Genomic DNA, 18,995 nt, shown 5'->3' with positions numbered 1-18,995 from the left:
GGACGGCGACCAGGCCCCGGCCTGGTCGTTGCAATCCCGGCAGCGTTGCATTGCATCATTCGGCGTGCATGTACATAGCATCGTCAGGACCCTCCCCTCCCAACGGCCTCGCCGAGGACAAAAGAGGACAAGGGAAAGAAATAAACAAATAAACAAATAAACAAATCACGATTGAAACACGCCCGGCCGGAGAATAAGGGGGATCCCCCCCGTCCATGCTGACGATGATGCTAGCGAAGCGTGATTGCAGGATACTTGCATAACAACATGGAGCTTGTCTTTTCCCGTCTACACGTCGTACGTCGTACTAGCTCTTCGCTCTGATGCTGGCGGTCCTTTCTCTTTCCCTTTCCGAGTACTTCGTCCTTGTCTGCGTCTCGGCTCCTGCCTATTGTGTCGGGTGACGCTCGGTCCAACACGGCCTGGTGCAAAGAGCTATTAACGTCTTCCCCCAAACGGAAACGGCCAATCGATCTGCTAGCCTTGCCAGCACAAGATACAGTGGGGCATTCGCTCTGTGTACACTGTACCCGGCACAGGCTCGCAGCAAGAGTAGCCGCCGGGGGATCGCCAAAATTGCGCATCCTCCCTGCGGCTGTGGTTTCAGGATCGGGTCGCAGGCACAAGATACTCGTACGCCTACTGCGTACATCGAGTCCGGAAGGTCCTGTCTGCTCTGGGAGCGTGCGTGCGATGTGACAGAAAACGGCCTCTCTCGGCCATGCCGTGGCCAGAGAGATGGAAAAAAAGGGCCGGCTTCATGCTACTGTGTACGGAGTACGGAGTAGGATCTGGTGGAACGCGCAGACGGGCTCTTGACGTATGCCGCCATCAGCTGGCAACCAGCAGCGCTTGCCTAGTACAGGCTACATAGCAAGTGGTATCGGAACAGGATCAGGGGGTCCAGATGGCAAAAAGGGTTTAGGCCAGAAAGGCAAAGAGGACATGGCACTCCTAGCGCCTGGTAAGAGCTGCGATTGGGCAGCCAGCGACCGGGGCAGCGGGCCTGCTGCTGGAAGATTGGGGGGGTAAGGAAAAAGGAACGAAGCCGGGAGAGTGGCGGTTTCGAGACGACCAAGTCTGCCTGGTCTGCCGTTCCTGCATTGCGAGCAGGCCAAGGCGGAAGAAGCCAAAGGGAAAAAGGGAAAAGGGAAAAGGGAAAAGGGAAAAAGGACCGGCCGTGTGCAAATTAGACGGAGCAGGGCTGCGTACTACGTACTTACATCCTTTTCTTCTCTGCCGGGCGCCCCAAAGTATAAAAACGGACAGCCAATACTGGTGTGGAGCAGCGACCGCCGCCGACTTCAGCTCTGCAGAGCCGTGCTTAGGCTCGTACGAGCAGGCCGCACGTCCCTCTCTAGTCTCTTGTGATTTTTCATCAGCCTCTGTTCTTACAAGCGCCGGAGATTCTCCGCATCCGTCTGACAGGCTAAGCTGCTCGGTTTCGTATCGCTGTCAAGTATAGCTGGATGCTGCTCGTCTTTTCCTTTTTTTCCTCTTCTCTCTCGTCTTCGCGGCCTGGCCAATACGCCCATGGGCCTTCTTCCCTTTCCGGACGTTCGGGCACAGACTATCACGGTTCACGGCAACGCCGTCGGCGCGCCATCTGGTCGCTAGCCGGGAAGAGGTTGCGTGGTCGCCACAGCTGTCCGACCTCCACGTGTGTGCGGATACCTGAGCGGTTGGCGGCTGGGGCTGCTAGGCCTGCAGCTAACTAAGCAGCCCTGACAGCACCCACTGACAGTGCAGCCTGCTGTGCAACCCAGTCTCAAAGTCAAAGAATGCCATCCCTTTAATTCACCCCGAACCTCTGTAATGTGTTTCTATAGCCATCTGCGCAGCCCTGCGTCGCGGTCTGGGACATCTTCCAGACAAATCTCGTATCCTCGCGGCAGTCCAGGCCGGATGTCGACCCATGTAAACGCCCAATTCGAAAGAACTCCCATTTGTCGTATCTCCTTCATGGATGCTGATCCTCGTCATTCTCATTGCCCTCATACGCGTCCTCTCTTGTACTCGCCCTCCTCTCCTCCGGTATCCCCCCCCTTTTGGCCTTTGCTCCGCGAGCTGATCATCGATGCAATGCTCAGGCTTCTCTGTCTCCCAGCCGGCCGGTTCGCTGCTGACGACTCGCCGCTGCCGCTGCTGCCGTTCCCGTCCGTCCCTTCTGGTCCCTGATCCGGTCGGAGCAGCGGGTTCTTCTTCTGTAGCACCGACGGGCTCGACTTTGGCCGGTCTGGCACCGCCTCGTTCGAGAGCCGGCTCTTGGACTGCAGGATTTTGAACAGCTTCTTTGTCGGCGTTGTCTCTGTCGAGTTGGCATCGTCTGTCGGCTGTGGATCTATGTTTTCGGAGTCTCTCGGTTTGTCTGGGTGTCGCTGTGTATGTTAGCACTTTTCTCTCTCTCTCTCTCTCTCTCTCTCTCTCTCTCTCTCTCTCTCTCTCTCCCACTCACCACGCCAATGTATACGTCCAGCTTCCGCCGCAACACGTCCGACTTGACCGGCTTCGCCAGATAGTCGTTCATGCCCGCGGCCAGACACTTTTCGCGATCGCCCTGGATGGCCGACGCCGTCATGGCGATCACCAGCACCTCGCGCACGGCTCGCAGGGGGTCTCTGCGCAGCAACTTCGTCGCCTCGTAGCCGTCCAGTACGGGCATCTGCACGTCCATCAACAGGACGTGGTACGGCCGGCCCTCGAGCGCCTTCTGCCGCAGCGCCTCCACCGCCATCTGCCCGTTCTCGTACGCGTCCACGGTCTGGTACCCGAGCCTCTGCACGTACTGGATCGCAATCTTGCGGTTGATCGGGTTGTCTTCCGCAATGCATACCCGCAGCTGGTCCTGGTCGATCCCGCTGAGGTCCATGTAGGGCGTGGTGTGTGCCGTGTGGGTTTCTGTCGGTTCGGTCGGGTCAGTCGGGTCAGTCGCCCCTCTCTTTTCTCTTCCTTCTCTTCCTTCTCTTCCATCCCCCCCTTCTCTCCCACTCCCCCCTCCACCTGGTGATGATGCCGCCACCGTGGCCGGCGACACCCCTCCCAACAGCCCCTTCTCCGTGGCCTTGTCAAAGGTAACGGTGAACCAGACCTTGGTCCCGACGTGCTGTGTGCTCTCGAGATAGATCCTGCCCTTCATGATCAGCTCGATCAGCGACTTGCAGATGCTGAGGCCGAGCCCACTGCCACCGTACTTGCGCGCCGTGCTCGGGTCCGCCTGGCTGAAGGGCTGGAACAGGTTGGCCAGCTGGTCCGGCTGGATGCCGATGCCCGTGTCCTCGACCCAGAACGTCAGCGTCACCGTCGCCGCCGTCTCCGACTCGACCCGTGCGCCCACCGTGATCGTGCCGCGCTCCGTGAACTTGATGCTGTTGCCGATCAGGTTGCCCAGCACCTGGTGCAGCCGCACCGGGTCGCCGTACACAAACAGCGACGGTGGCAGCCGGATCTGCTTCTCGATCGCCACCGCGCCCTCCCGCGTCTTCTCCTGGTTTCGGTACGACGCCGCTCGCACCACCTCCGGCATCAGCTCCCGCGGGTTGAACGCGGTGATGTACAGCTTCATCTTGTCGGCCTCCATCCGCGAAAAGTCTAGGATGTCGTTGATCACGATCAGCAGCAGGTCTGCCGACAGCCGAATCGCCTCCGCCATCTCCTGCTGCTCTGCCGTCAGGCTGCTGTCCCGCAGCAGCTCCGAGTTGCCAATCACGCCGTTCAGTGGCGTCCGCAGCTCGTGCGACACGTTCGCCAGAAATATCGACTTGGCCTTGGTCGCCTCTTCCGCTACCTTGACGTTCCGCTTCGCCTCTGCCTCTGCTGCCTCGGCCAGCTGCAGGTTCTGCTTCGCCTTGTTCTCTGCCTCCTTCGCCTTGTTCTCTGCCTCGATCGCCTTGCGCAGCGCTGTCTTCTGCAACACCACCATCGACCGGTTCTCGGCCGACACCTTCTCCGTCGCCTTCATCGACAGCGCGTTCGAGTAGCTGATGCCGATCTGGTTGACCAGCAGCTGCAGCACCGTCACGTTCCGGTCCGTAAACGCTCCCTGCACCCCCTCCAGGTACAGCACCCCCATCAGCGGGTTCGATGCGTGGCAGATCGGGATCGAGATCACCGACCGGCTCTGCTGCTTCTTCTGCTGCAGCCACTGCTCGCTGACGTTGCCGAACCGCTCGTCGCTGATCAGATCGGCCACAAACACCGACTCCCGGAATCGCAGGCTGTACAGCACCACGTTCTCCGCCACGATCCGCGTCCCTGTCAGCGGAATCCCCGGCATGTGTGCCACCGCCTTGCGCTCCGGATCACCGCTTGCCGCCACACACCACTCTGCCTCGTCTTCGTCCTGCACGATGATCGCTGCTTGGGTCGCTGACCCGCCGCACGTCTGCAGGATCACATCGCACATCGTCTTCAGCAGCTCGTCCACCCGCAGCACCGACGAGATCACCTGGGACGACTGCAGGATCGCGTGCAGGTCGATCATGTCCAGTGCCGGCAGTCCGCCGATGCCCGTCTCGGCTTCGGCCTGCATTGCCCCTCGCCACACGCCGATTCGCTCGCCCCGGATCCCCGACAGATGGCTCGGCCGACCCGTCTCGAGAATGTCGCTGTTCGTCTGCTGGTCCATCTCGCCGCCGCCGCCGATGCCGTCGTAGTGCACTGACGTGTGGTCCGTCGCAAAGTCTGTCTGCACTGCCGCGTCGACTGTCCGTGGGTTCTTCAGTGGGCTTCGCAGCAGGAAGCTGTGTTCTTCTTCGATCCGCCCGACCACGCCCGACGCCCCGACCTGCAGGTACAGCCCGACGGCATCGCGCAGAGCCGCACGTGCAGACCGCCGCGCTGCCCTGCGGATAAACACGCCCGCCATCAGGTAGTTGCCCAGCGCCTCCTCGAAGATGAAGCTGTGTTCCGACGAGTGGTCCAGCGCCTCTTCGTACTGCCGCAGCGCACGGCCGACGTCGTTGCTGAGCTCCGAGATCTGTGCGTCCAGCAGCGTCGACCAGGCCAGGTAGTTGATGTCCGACACGTCCGACCAGTCCTGTATGCCCTTGCGCAGCTCCTGCAGCTTCAGGATCGTGTCTTCCGTCCGGTCTTGCTCCTCCACCACGCCGTCGCCGTCGCGTCGTCGCCGCGGGTCCTGCTGCCGCCGGAGCACCAGTCCGGCCAGCGCCAGCCCGTAAAAGAGCATCACCAGCCGTGTGTTCCGCGCCGATAGCATCAGCCGGCCCCGGCCCAGACAACGCTGGCCCAACTCCAGCGCCCGGTCGTAGTGCCCGTACAGATACAGCGGCACCAGCTCCATCGACTCGTAGAACACCAGCGACCGCTCCCCGTTGCACGAGTGCGCCGCGAGCCACTTCTTGTACGCGGCCGCGTCGTGCTGCTCGTCGCTCATCACGTCCAGCGCTTCCTGCGTGTGTGTCTTCCCCTGCAACGCCCGGCTGCACTGGCGCACTGCCACCAGCAAAGTGCCGCCCTGCGTGTCCAGGTGCCAGCTCGCAATGTCCTCGCAGCAGTACTCGCAGAAGCCCTCGAGGTCCGACAGGTTCTCGCTCGCAAAGAACTTGATCATGGCCGCCACCCCGAAGTTGAGAATCGCCGACATCCGGTCCGCCGATGCCGCCCCATACTCCAGCGACCCTTCCAGCTGCGTGACCGTCAGCGCCAGGGGGTAGTGGACGTGGCCCACAAAGCCGGCATACAGGATGTAGCCGCGCGCCATGCAGTAAGGGTCGCGGAACCGATCCAGCAGCTCCAGCGCATAGTCGCCCAGGTCCGACGCAAACCGGATCATCCCGAACCGCGTGATCGCCATGATGGCCAGGTACAGGAAGCCCAGTCCGGACTGCGGAAACGGCCCCAGCGTCAGGTGCATGTTGACCATCGCCTGCGCAACGTGGTAGATGTAGAGGTTGTCCGTCCACAAGCTCGTGCTCAGCGCCTCGGCCAGCACCGCGCCCACCGACACCGTCGCCGCATCGTTGGTCGTCGGCGGGTTGAGCACCTCGCTGCGCCCCATGCCTTGGATCCGAACCGAGAGCTTCTCGAACTCGGCATCGCACTGCTCATATGTCGGCTCGTCTCGCACGCGCACGTCCATCGCCTGCAGACATTCCCGGAGCGACGACAGCGCCTTGATCGGGTTGCCGCTCTGGGCAAAGATGCGCGACTGCAGAACCCATGCTGGCGCCTTGTCGAATGCCGACCTTGCGTTGGCTAGGATCGTCGTCAGGATCTCGTTGGCCAGCGCGTACTGGTTCATGTAGAGATAGCACTCGGCCGCCCGGAGGTACAGCTGGATCGTCTCTTCGTACGACACGTCGTCGCCGTCGTCTCTCCATCCGTCTGGCTGCAGCAGCGACACCGCGTTGCTGTAGTACTTGGCCGCCGTCGACCGCGCCCCGTTCTCCGTCGCTGAGCGGCCGCAGTCGCACAGCAGCTTGCGATACGCCTGTCGCCGGTGCACCCGCGCCTTGATCACCTCCATCGCCTCGCAGATGTGCGACGCCGTGCTGTCGCGCGTGTCCACGTCGTCGTTGTAGTAGCGCAGAAGCATCTGCGCAATCACAAAGTGCATCTTCTTGGCACTGCACACCTTCATGTCCATCGAGGCCTGGATGTACCGGTCGTGCGCAAACCGGAACCGGTCGTCCGTCTCGCTCTGCACGATCACGCACGCCTGGATCGCCACCTGCAGACCGGCTACCGCGTCCTGCTGCGAATACGCCGTGTGCACGTGCGTGCTCAGCGGCTCCGGACACGTCTCGTCGATGTAGTTGAACTCGCCGCTCAGGAGATGGCAGATCATCCCGAAGGAGAACGCGTTCCCCAGAAGCGCAGCCCAGCCGAGAATCGAGCGCGTTGCCGCCGGGAGCTCCTTGAGCCGGTTCGTGATAAAGTCCGTGTCCAGGATGTCGTAGTGCCTGTCGCCCTGGAACTGCTCAAACACCCGGTTCATGTCGTAAGCCCACTGCGACTCGCGGTAGTCGTACCAGATGCACTTCCGTCGGTAGCACGCGCTGAGCATCTCCCTCATGTAGAACGGGTTGCCCGCCGTCTTTGCCTGCAGCACCAGCGACAGTGGCATGACCTCTTGCTCCGATCGGCTGAGCGTCAGGGCTACATACTTGACAATGTCCTGCTCGGCAAGAGGGCCGAGCTCAACACGCGTCACCGTCTGACTGCCCTTTGGCGCATCTCTGTCCAGTTCGAGCGGGCTCAGTATGCTCTGAATATTGCTGCGAGCCGTGCCGTCCGGCCGGCATGAGATGATGAGCACCATGTGCAGACGTGCGCTGATGATCTGAGTAATCATCTCCAGCGACTCGGCATCGGCAAAGTGCAGGTCGTCCAGGACGAAGCAGATAAACTTGTGGCTCGTGAACATGCGCAGAACATCGAGGATTGTGTTCATCAGCCGAATGGACTTGGTCGACGTGCCGGCCCTCAAAAACTCCTGCGAGCTCGAGCCGGACATTCGCGACGGGTTGCCGCCCGCAGAATTGCCCTTGTTAGGGCCCATGCTCGACGACGATGAAGACGGTCCCGGCGACGAGACACGTTTGAGGTCCGCAGGCCGCGTGCCCTTGCTGGGTGGAGCCCCAAACTGCTGGCTGCACGGCGAGCGCAACAGGACGGGTGCTCCGTCTGCCGAATTGAAGAGGAAATCCGGCAGGCCCAGGAGCAGATGCAGCGTCGGCCACACAGGCCGGACATACTGCTTCAGGGCCTGGTGAAAGGGCGTGTCCGTGTTTCGCTCACCCCATACCTGGCGGAAGAGGGACGAGAGCAGGTGGAGAAGAGGTCCGAAGGCAGCCTTCCTGGCCTTGTCAAACTTGGCCGTCGCACAGTAGCCTCGTCGTCGTGCTTCCGTCATGACAGACTGGATGAGGCAGCTCTTGCCCACGCCCACAGCACCCTCGACGATGATGATCTCACAGTGACCGCGGCGTCGAAACTTGGCCGACCCGAGCTGCCGTGACAGGCTGGACGTCGTCTCTGCCACGATGGACCCAGCATGGCGCGACGATTCGCGCTCGGTCATGGAGCCTTCCAGTGGGCTCCGGAGATCAAACGACACGGACGAATGCCACTCCCAAGATCGCTGGGGAAGACGGAGCGGCGGCCCGTTGGAATGGATCGACGACATGTCTCCCGACACGGTGAGATTGTCGGTCGACTGCGTAGCAGAGAGGAGGCTGCCCCGGAACTTGACGTCAGTTGGAGCCGTCTGGGTGAAGGAGCCGCTCCGGTAGTTGGGACCGTCTCCAGAGCTTGCTCCACCGTCGCTCGACCCATCGACAATGTCGACAAAGTCGTTGGAGAAGCTCGAGCTGTCCGAAAACCGGTTGCCCTTGCCTTTCTGGTCCATGGCATGGCTCTTGGCCACGCGCTCGATGACCTTGAAGAGCGCCTTCCGCTGTGCATCCCGGCCAATCATCAGGTTGGGCAGCAGAAAGAAGGACGAGACATCACGAGAGGCCACCTGCCAGTCCTTCAGCGTGGCTAGGTCGCCACTCGCGAGGCACTCCTTCACCTTGACCAGGTCTTGGCGCAACCCGCTCGCAGAGTGATATCTATCGCTGATGCTCTTGGCGGTGCACTTTTGGATGATGCGGCCAATCACGTCGGGTATGTCGATTCGCACGGCCGACACGTTCGGCACCCGGCGCCCCAGCACGCCCTGCACAATGTCCATTGGCGTGTCTCCTTCGTAGACGGGGCGCTGCGTGAGCATGACCCAGTATAGCACCCCCAGCGAGTATATGTCGGTGCGGGAGTCTGGCTCGGCCGGCATGCGGCCGGTCTGCTCGGGGCTGATGTAAAGAAGCTTGTTCTTGGCTCCTCGCTCTCGGGAGAGCGAAGACCAGCCGGTGCTCGTCAGGCCGTGCTCAAAGGACCGCACGCCCGACCCGAACGACACCAGCTTCGTCCTGCCTGTCTCCTGGTTAAAGTGGAAGGCGTCGCCGCGGATCTCTCCATGCACGATGTTCTGGTTGTGGTGGATGAGCTCCAGGCATTGCGCCGCTCCAATGGCAAAGTCGAGAAAGTGATCCAGGCTGATGGGCGGCTCAAGCTCATAGCGGGATTTGGTGCTGGCCTCCCAGACATCGCCCTTGCGGTGGGCGTAGTAGAATGCGGGGCCGAGATCGATGTATCTCGGCAGGTCGTTCGTCCCCGGGAACTGGTATATGGCCACGATGAGAGGCCCGCGGTCGCCTGGGAGATGGTTGAGCCGCAGGTAGTCGATTGGCTTGGCAATGTGCTCCCCGTGCGGATCCCCGCTCGAGATCATGCTAGTCACAATGTGGAAGGCCCGCTCCTCCCGCAAGACATGGTAAGACACCCGTGCCACCACGGCTTCCTCTACGACCGGCGAGTTGGCAAGGTCGGGCGTGGCCGAGTTGGCTGAGGGCGATGCGTTGCCGGTATGGTCGCCCACCCATTCGCCTGCTGATGGAGAGAAGACGGGCGGCTCAGCAGGCGAGGCCCGGCTAGACGAGGCCCTGGCAACGGGTGACCACGTGGAAGCATGGCGCAAGCCAGTGGGCAGGCCAGACGACGTCGAGAACGGAGAGATAAAGCGCGTGCCGAACACGTGCCTGGCGAGGAGGAAGAGTTAGTCAGTCCACAGCACGAACGAATGACGGCCGTCGTGACGTACCAGTTGTCGTAGCTTGAATGGTACGGCTTTGGGGTCTCGTCCCACGAGTACCCAGCGATCTGGTGGAGCCGTTCAAAGAGGCGCACCGGGGGGTCGAGGCTGTCGTCCGGCGACAGGCTGGCGTCAAAGTCCATGGCGGCAGCGTGCGACGAGTTTACACGCACGCAGATGGGCGGTCGAGTGTAAAGGAGAAAAGGGTATGGCCACTAGGGCGTCTTCGGGTGACCGGCTCGCAAGATTGCCTTTCCCCCTCTTGACAGGTTGAGTCTTTCTGTGTCGATAAGCTTATCGAGTTTCGCAAGAAACCATGGTCCCGTCTCGACACGACATCGGCAGGTCAGGAACGGATGTGCGCGTCCAGAAAAGGGCACATGTCCGTTGGCCGAGCTCGCGAGGAGGTGGGCTGGCCGCACGACGAGCCAGCTGCTCTCGTGGAGAGGGGCTTTCGGACTGGTCTGTCGCAGCCGAAAAAGATCGTTCGTCGCGGTCGGGCCAGTCGGCCAAGACTGGCTTGCAAGGCGCTAATTTCTCGGTCCCCTCGGTTCCGCCGCTGCTGCTACAGGAGCTCGGAAGAATGCTGCGGGCCAGGAGTCGCCGGCGGGAATGTTGGGCGTCAGGCCGGTGGTAGAGGCCAGAGGCGAGGCAAAGTTCGGGTCCGTAAAAGAGTGGCGTAAGCTCGGTCACTCGCTGTGGAGACTTGCCGGGACTTGCACGAAGACTGCCTTTGTCTGTCCTAGCTGCGGCTAGGAATCGGATGCGCGCTGGTCTTCGCTATCGTCGCTGTCCTTGTCTCGAGACAGGCGAAAAGAGGCGGGAAAAAAAGACGACGAAGCCGATGTCACAGTCAACTTTGGTAATGTGCGGTTCTTTTCTTGCTTGCATTATCCCAAGTCTTAGTTAGTGGACCGCGCTACTTTTGAAATAACGGGGACGCTTGCCTGGTCAAGGCACATAAACGAGAGCCAGTTGCGCAGACAGTCGGCGCGCATTCTTCTCTCGCCAGCTTTCAATCGTGCTCGTGTCTTGCGATTTAGTTTTGCTTGTCGATGTCTCTCGCTCCTCAAAATACCGTCTTTTTCGTCCAGGCAACAGGCAGCCGAGAACGGGCGGTGCTGTTGGCTCCTTCCTGTCTCGCTCCGATGATCCTGAACGGTCTAGAGCCCTAATTGGTCGGCCGGCTTATCAATATCTGCGCGCGGCTTGACCGGCCAGACTTTGCGAGGACAGGGCAATTTCGTCGTGCAGTGCCCTTTGGTAATCGCACCCGCGTGCACAACCAGGTTTTTTTCGAATCCTAATACCCCGGCTCTTGAACCTGGCAAGGGCACATTCGTGTTGTGAATGATGTCAACGCGGGGCTTTCGCAACCAATGGCAGCCAATGGCAGCCAATGGCAGCCAAGTGAAATATATCGTCTTACAGGGAGCCAGCAGAAAGGAGGCTAGGCCAAACAGGCGCAAGACTGGTTCCTGCAGTCTGCCATATACATAGTAGTATGGAAACGAAACTGCTTGAAGACGAGGCTGAAAAGCAATGCCGGTGGTGGCAGTTCCCATTTTGACTATGCATAAAAAAGCGGGTTTGGAACTCAAGGTTTAGACAAAGCAGCCGATACCAGCTTGGCAGGAGTCCATGGTCTGACCTAGATCAGTGCGTGGGTTCGGTTCTTCTCATCATACCCGCAAATAAAGCAGACAGTGAAAAAGCCGGTTGCATTGCCCCCTTTCTCTGTATCTAAGCAACATGTCATCACGTGTTCCCCAAGCAAAACACAACGTGCTTGCACCGACCCCCTCAGTCTCGCTAGCTATCTATATATATATATATACCCAGGGTCTCTGCTCGAAGAAAGCCCGGTCGTCTATTCGTTTCGATCCTGCCGCATGCACTACTCTAGCGCAAGCCGGTCGTGATGATCAGAAGCAGAGGGAGGCACATCTGACCTGCCGCGACGGTTCTCACATGGAGCCTCCGCCAGCACCTGTCCGTTCTAGCGGGTGGGCAGTGCCGTCTCCGCCGGTGTACCAAAGGCAAAGGTCTGTGCCAGACGACGCTCCGTGTTCTGGCGCGAGTTGACAAAGTCGGGGTAGTTAAGCGTCAGCTCGACGGCGCCGTTGACGATGTGGTCGACGGCTTCGACGCCGAGCATGAACGAGTGGTCCTGGTTGCCGACCTCGTACCGCCAGCTGCCGAAGCGGCCGCGCGAGAGGATGTCCTTGGCCTGCAGCTTGGGCAGCAGCTGCTTGAGTGCGCCTTCGCGCTCGAGCGCCGGCGTCGGGTAGCCGTGATCGAACTTGCGGTGGTACGTCGACACGATCGCGTCGTCCGGCTTGATCATCTCCGTGTTGACCAGACCCTGAATGCAGTCCCGCAGCAGGTTGGCCTCGTCCACCGGCTTCTGCGTCGACTGCGACACCTCCAGCATGATCGACCAGTACGGGCCGGCCTCGGCTTCGCTGGATGCCGGCTTGCTGCCGTCGGCCAGCTGCAGCGTCGGCAGCTTCACGTCCGCCTCTGGCTGGTTGAACGGCGAGTAGTTGGAGAAGATCGTCGCCCGGTAGAACGGGCAGTTGTCCTCGGGGAAGTACAGCTGTCGAGGTTAGCACAGACCAAGGCACGAGAAAAAGAAAAAGAAAGAGAGAAAAACTCACCCAGCACTTGTCGCCAATGCGCTCCGGACGCTCGCCACGGATGCCGACACCAATAACATGCGTCGACGAGTAGTACAGCTCCCTGGACAGGCTGATCAGCTCGCTGTCGCCCATCTTCTCGACCAGCTGGTCGACCGCCATGGTGTTGACCAGCGTGCCGTAACCAACCGTGGTGCCGTTGGCCAGCGTGACCGTCTTCTTGTCGGCATCGACCTTGGTCACCTCGCCCTTCTTGCCAAAGAGCGTCTTCTTCTCCGGCAGCGTGTTGGCCACGGCAATCCAGATCCCGCCGGTGCCATCCCGCGCCGGGAAGCGGAAGGTTGCGTTGGGACCCCAGTTGCCGGCAACCTTGTTGAGGATGACGTTGCGGGTCACAGACTTGACGTCAGGCGCGGCCACACGCTCGCCCAGCCATGCGCACTGCATCTTGGTCGTCGGCACCGCCCACACCTTGTAGTTGTACGGCCGCATGAAGATGTTGGCAATACCCTCGCCCGTGTTGCGCAGAATCCACTCGTCAAAGTTGGTCGGCTTGGTGTTGGCCACGCGGTGCTCGAGCGCCGCGTCGAACAGCCCGTCGATGCACTTGACCTGGTCATCCTTGGGCAGCATCGAGATGTTGTTCTGGAACGGGTACGGCACCCAGAGGCCCTTGTACCGCACGTACGAGATCCGCTGGTGGTGGTACCAGTCATCTTCCTTGGGAAGAGCCTCGTCCAGGCAGTCATCAAAGTACTTGTAGTGAGAGAAGATCACATGGCCACCGACGTCGTACAGCTAGAAAACGTGCCACAAGGCGGTCAGTCTAGAAAGCGGGACGCACAACGGACACACATCACGGGAGATAACGTACAAAGCCTTCGGGAGTCACGTCGGTCGAGGCGAGACCGCCAGCCTTGTCGTTGGCGTCCACGATGAGCCACGAGGGACCGTTCTGTGCAGCTTTTGATTAGCAGTGCACAAGGGGTGGGCCACGAGCTCTGTTGCCATGCTGCAGCGCTGTAATGTCACAGTGCCACCGTGCTTCAGCTTGCCACGGATAGATCTCACAATCTGGTTGAGGCGCTTGGCGGCTCCCAGGCCCGTTGGCCCGGCACCGATAACGAGAACGTCGACGTTGCTGCAACGGTGTAAGTGACAGGCATCGTGGGCACGGAAGCAGAAAGACACACATATCAGCCATTGTCGGGCAGCAAGAAGGCGCGATAATGATGGGACGGGTCGTGATAAGGTGGCAGAAACACGAATTGAGACGCTGCAGAAACAAGCCAGGCAGGAAGCAGTGGGGAGAACGGATAGTAGCACCAGAATTCTCCGTCTGTGCTGTTGATGAGGCAATATCTCCTTTTGTATCCCCTTGTCCCAGAGAAAGGCGTCTTTGGCGTTTTTGAATTGGCCGTTTGTAATGGCGGGGCTCGAAAACAAATTATGAGATGCGGTGGGTAGCAGCGGCCAGCCCCTGATTAGTATTAGCGCTGGACAGTGGGGAGGGACAATTCAGACTATCCCTAGGCAATCTGTTCTTTTTCTCTGCTATTTGCCAGGACCCACCACCTATCTTGAATACCGTTGTACATCAAGCTTTTTGCTGACCCTTAATGTGATAACACGCATACGATGTATGCTTACATTGCTCGGGAGTATATGCATAAGCTTTGCAAAGCACTGTCTCGCCGTTTGCAGCAGACGCCCATAATCCAATGCGAGTGAGCATACCACTCTGTTGAACTGCTTATTAGGTCTAAATCCGGCCATGTTTTGCTGTTATTGCGGCCCGGAGCCACTCGCTTGAGGGTAACATCCAACTTAAATTACGGAGTGCGAATGCAAATACGGCATACGGGTGGGACAATCACAGTGCCACCGGGATCTAGTCTAACCTTGCACGACAACAGTGGACAGAGAGGCCTATCAGTACAGCCGCTGGCCTGTGTGGCTACTCCGTACATAGTTTAAAATAGAGTCCCGGCTAGCTTTCTTTGGAATGAGATAGGGTACGGAGTGTACTCATGTCGTCTAATACTACCTACTGTTGTCACATTGCTCGTCGTTTCCTTGGAAATGTGCCATGCAAGAGTGGTCAAATATATACATCAATAGCAGAGGACGCCAAAACGTTTCGCTTCGCGGATGTGCCGCTGTCCACTTTATTCTTCTTAGAAGGCCTAGATTCTGGTGACAAGCGCCGGTAACATTGGCACTATTGTTCTTGGCAGGCTTGTAAGATACATGTATCTGGAACGGTGGTTCAACTTTCGGAAGCAGACACTAATAAATATGATGCCTCTTATATGTGACGCTGCTGAGAGAGCTCGGCGTCTTTGGTCTTGCAGCCATACGAGAAGAGAAAGACATTAAGCTGAGCTACGTGTACAGAATTGAGCAAGGTATTGCATTGTGGCCGTAATGCCATGCATCTGGCATAGTGTTGTCTTTACGACGTATATGAAGACGTCCTTGGGCGTCTGGGTGGATATACAGCGGCGTGGTACGGAGTACATATTACTCAAAGTGTCACGACTCTCACGATAAGTTACCGGCCGAGTTGAGGATCCTCTACCCCGGATTGACACTTGAAGGAGTGTAGAGCAAATGGTTTGTACCTTATGGTGGGATCTAGAGAGCTAAATGATAATGCATCCGGAGTGCGAAGTACGGAGTAATGTACCTAGATTTCAGATTCGACCATTGTGCCGTGAGGATGTAATTGCTGATGGCGTGCCGTCATGATCATCTGTTTTACACGTCACCGGGTTTGAGCTCAAGCATAGCAGATACCTTACGTACAGAGCATGCCAGTGGACATCTAAGAATAGGGTTGTACGTAGTACTCCGTACAGATGTTACTATTCATGATAGTATGAGGCTACCACAAGAACATAAGTACCTCCGCGATAGGGCCTCCTTGAGAAGTACGACGTAAGGTCTGTCAAAACATGTGCTTGTACTTCGTACGAGCCTTTTCCTGTTTTGCATCCTACGAATCTCCGGCTCGTACGGAGTATGTAGATGCTGCAACGTGTTGGCCTGCTCACTTATTACTCGCACAGCCAGCGAAAAAACGACCGGAGACTGCCCTTCTGTGGGTACTGTGGGCGGCCTTTATAACCAGCCCTGGCAAGCGGTTTAAAAGCGGGACCACCATACTAGATAGGGATTAACCTGCAGCAGTATCTTATATCCTGGACCTTTTCGCTACGACTGCACACAAGTACGGTGTGTCAACTGCCTCTGATCGGCAGTGTTTCGTGGATGGTCAAACCTGTTTGCAAGTGCTTATGCAAGCGTGTCGAAGCGACTGGCGGAGTCACATCGCACGGGAGGATGTCTGGAGGAAGAAAGGTGCATCGCAAACCTGTTGTGGGACTGCATTTCACAGTACATACGTCGTAGTAGAGTAGCGCACGACTACGGAGTATTGCCAGTTATATAGGGGCTATGATTGGCACAGCATCTCCCCACAGTTTTGCTAAACTGGCGCATAACCCTTGGCCAGGGGCCGTGACTGCAGTATTCGTCAGTTGTTCTTACCCTAGCGGTCGCCTAGACCCGGCCTTTTCGTTTCGCACCTTGCCTGTTTCGCCCAGCGTCTACAAGCTTTCTTGCGTCAAGTTACTCAATTTCCCACTGTACCAGCACACGCGTCCCACCCCTGGTTCAGCCCCACCTTCGCTACAATTCCTCCTGTCCCAGCCTAGTTTCTCTACCTGGCATTAGCTTTCCCTTCATGCCATTCCCTCTCCTTTTTGGTGCTTCTGAGAAAAAGAAACCCGGCCTGCTTCAGGCGAGGTGGTAATGATGAACAGCGAGAGGTTCTGTGCTAATTTTAATTTCCCTCTCTCGTCCCATTTGACGTATCTTATCTTCCCTGTACACCTGTTACATACCTGTAGTGCCTCTTCTCATCGTCTCCTTTTTTGCCCAGTTTCCTCTTTCAGTACTGGTGGCGCTCGGTCCTAATTTGATTTTCCGAGCCCCTTTCCTCGGCGCTCATTGCCTGGACATTCGCACCTGCCCCGCTTGCAGTCAGGTCCAGAAAACTCGCCCGTGTCGTTATCATCGCGAACCGACGCGCTATTACTATTACTACCGAGAAAAGACTACGTCAAAAAAATAGGCACTTTACACTTGCCATCACACACAACACTCTTTTCTCTCTTCTTCCTCAACACCTGCAACGCAGCCCCGCTCGCACTCGGTTATCGTCACTCTTTCAAATCCAATCACGATGAGCGTCGGTGAGGACAAGATGCGCGCTTCGGGCGAGGCTCCTCGAGAGCTGGCACCTGTTCTCCCTACTGTCAACCCAGAGGCAGAGAAGTCACCATCCAAGCCTTCGGTACCCGCAGTCGCATACGTGATGTATGTCATTGTCATCCGCCGCTGCTCCCACCATTGTCTTTGCGCCGTACGCTAATTGCTGACTGCTTTTGTTTGCTGCGTGTAGTGCATGGATCGGCCTGAGCTCGTCTGTCATTCTCTTCAACAAATGGATTCTCCATACCCTCAACTTCCGTATGGCCCTCCCACTCAGAGAGTTCGAAAAAAGGAAGGCAATGCTGACGAATGTTGTGGCTGACGAAATTGATCAGGCTACCCCGTTATCTTGACAACCTACCACTTGATCTTCGCGACTATCATGACACAGCTGCTGGCCCGGTACACAACCTTACTAGACGGCCGAAAGGCCGTCAAGATGACCGGCCGGGTCTACCTCCGTGCCATTGTCCCCATTGGCGTCTTTTTCAGTCTGAGCTTGATTTGCGGCAACCTCACCTACCTCTACCTGAGCGTTGCATTCATCCAGATGCTCAAGGTAGGCGAGCCGTCCTACTATTTCGCATGTGACAGGCCCGACATTTACTGACCAACAGGCTACAACCCCCGTCGCCGTTCTCCTGGCCAGCTGGGCTATGGGCGTCTCTCAGCCCAACCTCAAGGTCTTCATGAATGTCATGGTCATCGTTTTCGGGGTTGTCCTCGCCTCTATCGGCGAGATCAGCTTTGTCCTGACCGGCTTCTTGTACCAGTTGGGTGGAATCGTGTTCGAGGCCCTGCGTCTGACCATGGTCCAGCGCCTGCTGAGCTCTGCAGACTTCAAGATGGACCCGCTGGTGTCGCTTTACTACTTTGCCCCCGTTTGTGCTGTTATGAACCTCATGGTTGCGCTTGCATGGGAAGTCCCCAAGGTGTCGTTGGCTGAATTCCAGAACGTGGGACTTTTCATGTTTGGCTTGAACGGCCTGTGCGCCTTCTTGCTCAACGTCTCGGTTGTATTCCTGGTAAGTTAAGAAACGTACATTATACGGCTGGCACGAAGTATATTGGACTAACACTTACAGATTGGCAAAACCTCCGTTCTCGTTCTCACGCTCTGCGGTGTGCTGAAGGACATCCTGCTGGTGGCGGCATCCATGCTGATCTGGGGCACCCCGGTCACTGGCCTGCAGTTCTTCGGTTATGGCATCGCCCTGTGCGGCATGGTTTACTACAAGCTGGGCTACGAGACGCTCAAGACCTACCTGGCCGAGGCTGGCCGCAAGTGGGCCGAGTTTGGTGCCGCACGTCCTGTTCTGCGCAAGATGATCATTGTCGGCACTGTTCTCATCGTTGTCATCGGGACTCTTAGCTGGGCCAGCCCTAACAGCCTGCCAACAGGCCTGCCTTCTGCACGGCTATAAATGAGCAAGGTCCGAAGAGAGCCAACGAGTACATGCGGATATATAGGCGATCTTTCTCATTTACATACACTCTACGCAAGGCAGGGAAGGGACATGCGATTCGAAAGATGCAGGCACCATAATACCACCTTTATCACCGTCTGAATCGCCATCTATCCATCATAAACGTCCCCCAAAGCCGCAGCTTTCGACGCACCTCTCCCGTTTCTCCTGGACTTCCTGAAGTACGACACAAGCAAATGACGGAGGACTTATAAGTTCTCCCATGTTTCAAAAGAAAATTTCAAGTATATATGTTTCTATTTCCATTATCTCCTTTACCTCCACCTATTTCGTCTCTCTGGGTGTGGCGCGCTATCAATTGCCACAGGATTATGTTGCTTCTTCCGTTCTACCTCGTGGCTTTGCTTGTCTCGATCTCGTCTGTACGCTGCTTCGTATGGTTTTTAAATCGATGCAGTTTATTTGGAGGGGGTATATAGATCATCTGCTTCAACATTTGGGTGTACTGGTCGTGATTCATTTAGAGCTCGGGGCGCAGGTAGACAATCCTAGTGGAACCGTATGAAAGGAGCTTTACTAAAGAATAAAGTATGTAAGATTTGCTAGCTCGCTTTTCCATTTCTTTATGCACCGACAGCAACGTTTTACTTGCGGCAGTCGATAACCAGATAAAGAATGTTGAAGTTTTTTTGAATTTTGTTTCTTACGGAAAAGCATAGGCCCATTCGTTTTAGTAGAGTCACCTTTCCCTTTTTTGCCCTTTACACCAGCTCCAGTCTCTCCTTGAACATGAAAGAGGACAGCCCAAGCAGCCACCGTGACCGTGCCATTGTTCTCACGCATAAAGACACGGTCTTCCTTCCCTAGATTCTAGTTCCGCTTCCTTCCATTTCAATTGCCTTCAGGGGCGGGATCGTTGTCCGCTAACAGCAGGCCGGTCAGGCATTTAAAAAAAGAGATGACAGCACGAGCGGGCGATGGGCGTGACGGCGTGGAATT

The 18,995-nt window shown here is 57.6% G+C and overlaps 3 protein-coding genes across 3 annotated transcripts; 1 reads left to right on the top strand and 2 right to left on the bottom strand.

The window, feature by feature from the left end:
- Positions 1 to 1,994: 1,994 nt before the first annotated feature.
- CMQ_4890 (sensor histidine kinase response) lies at positions 1,995 to 9,795 on the bottom strand (the record flags this gene model as incomplete). The annotated part of the gene is made up of 3 exons (XM_014313046.1): positions 1,995 to 2,378; positions 2,456 to 9,599; positions 9,662 to 9,795. The coding sequence occupies 3 exons, from the start codon at positions 9,793 to 9,795 to the stop codon at positions 1,995 to 1,997; spliced, it is 7,662 nt and encodes a 2,553-aa protein (XP_014168521.1).
- Positions 9,796 to 11,651: 1,856 nt separating this feature from the next.
- CMQ_4322 (udp-galactopyranose mutase) lies at positions 11,652 to 13,495 on the bottom strand (the record flags this gene model as incomplete). The annotated part of the gene is made up of 5 exons (XM_014312478.1): positions 11,652 to 12,251; positions 12,313 to 13,089; positions 13,166 to 13,246; positions 13,363 to 13,432; positions 13,485 to 13,495. The coding sequence occupies 5 exons, from the start codon at positions 13,493 to 13,495 to the stop codon at positions 11,652 to 11,654; spliced, it is 1,539 nt and encodes a 512-aa protein (XP_014167953.1).
- Positions 13,496 to 16,540: 3,045 nt separating this feature from the next.
- Positions 16,541 to 17,993, top strand: CMQ_4372 (duf250 domain protein membrane protein; the record flags this gene model as incomplete). The annotated part of the gene is made up of 5 exons (XM_014312528.1): positions 16,541 to 16,674; positions 16,760 to 16,827; positions 16,905 to 17,128; positions 17,187 to 17,594; positions 17,655 to 17,993. The coding sequence occupies 5 exons, from the start codon at positions 16,541 to 16,543 to the stop codon at positions 17,991 to 17,993; spliced, it is 1,173 nt and encodes a 390-aa protein (XP_014168003.1).
- Between the last annotated feature and the right edge of the window lie 1,002 nt (positions 17,994 to 18,995).

Source organism: Grosmannia clavigera, assembly GCF_000143105.1.
Source record: "Grosmannia clavigera kw1407 unplaced genomic scaffold GCSC_97, whole genome shotgun sequence".
NCBI lineage: Eukaryota > Fungi > Ascomycota > Sordariomycetes > Ophiostomatales > Ophiostomataceae > Leptographium > Leptographium clavigerum.
Note: the sequence above shows the minus strand (reverse complement) of the source record. Positions and strands in the feature narration are given on the sequence as shown.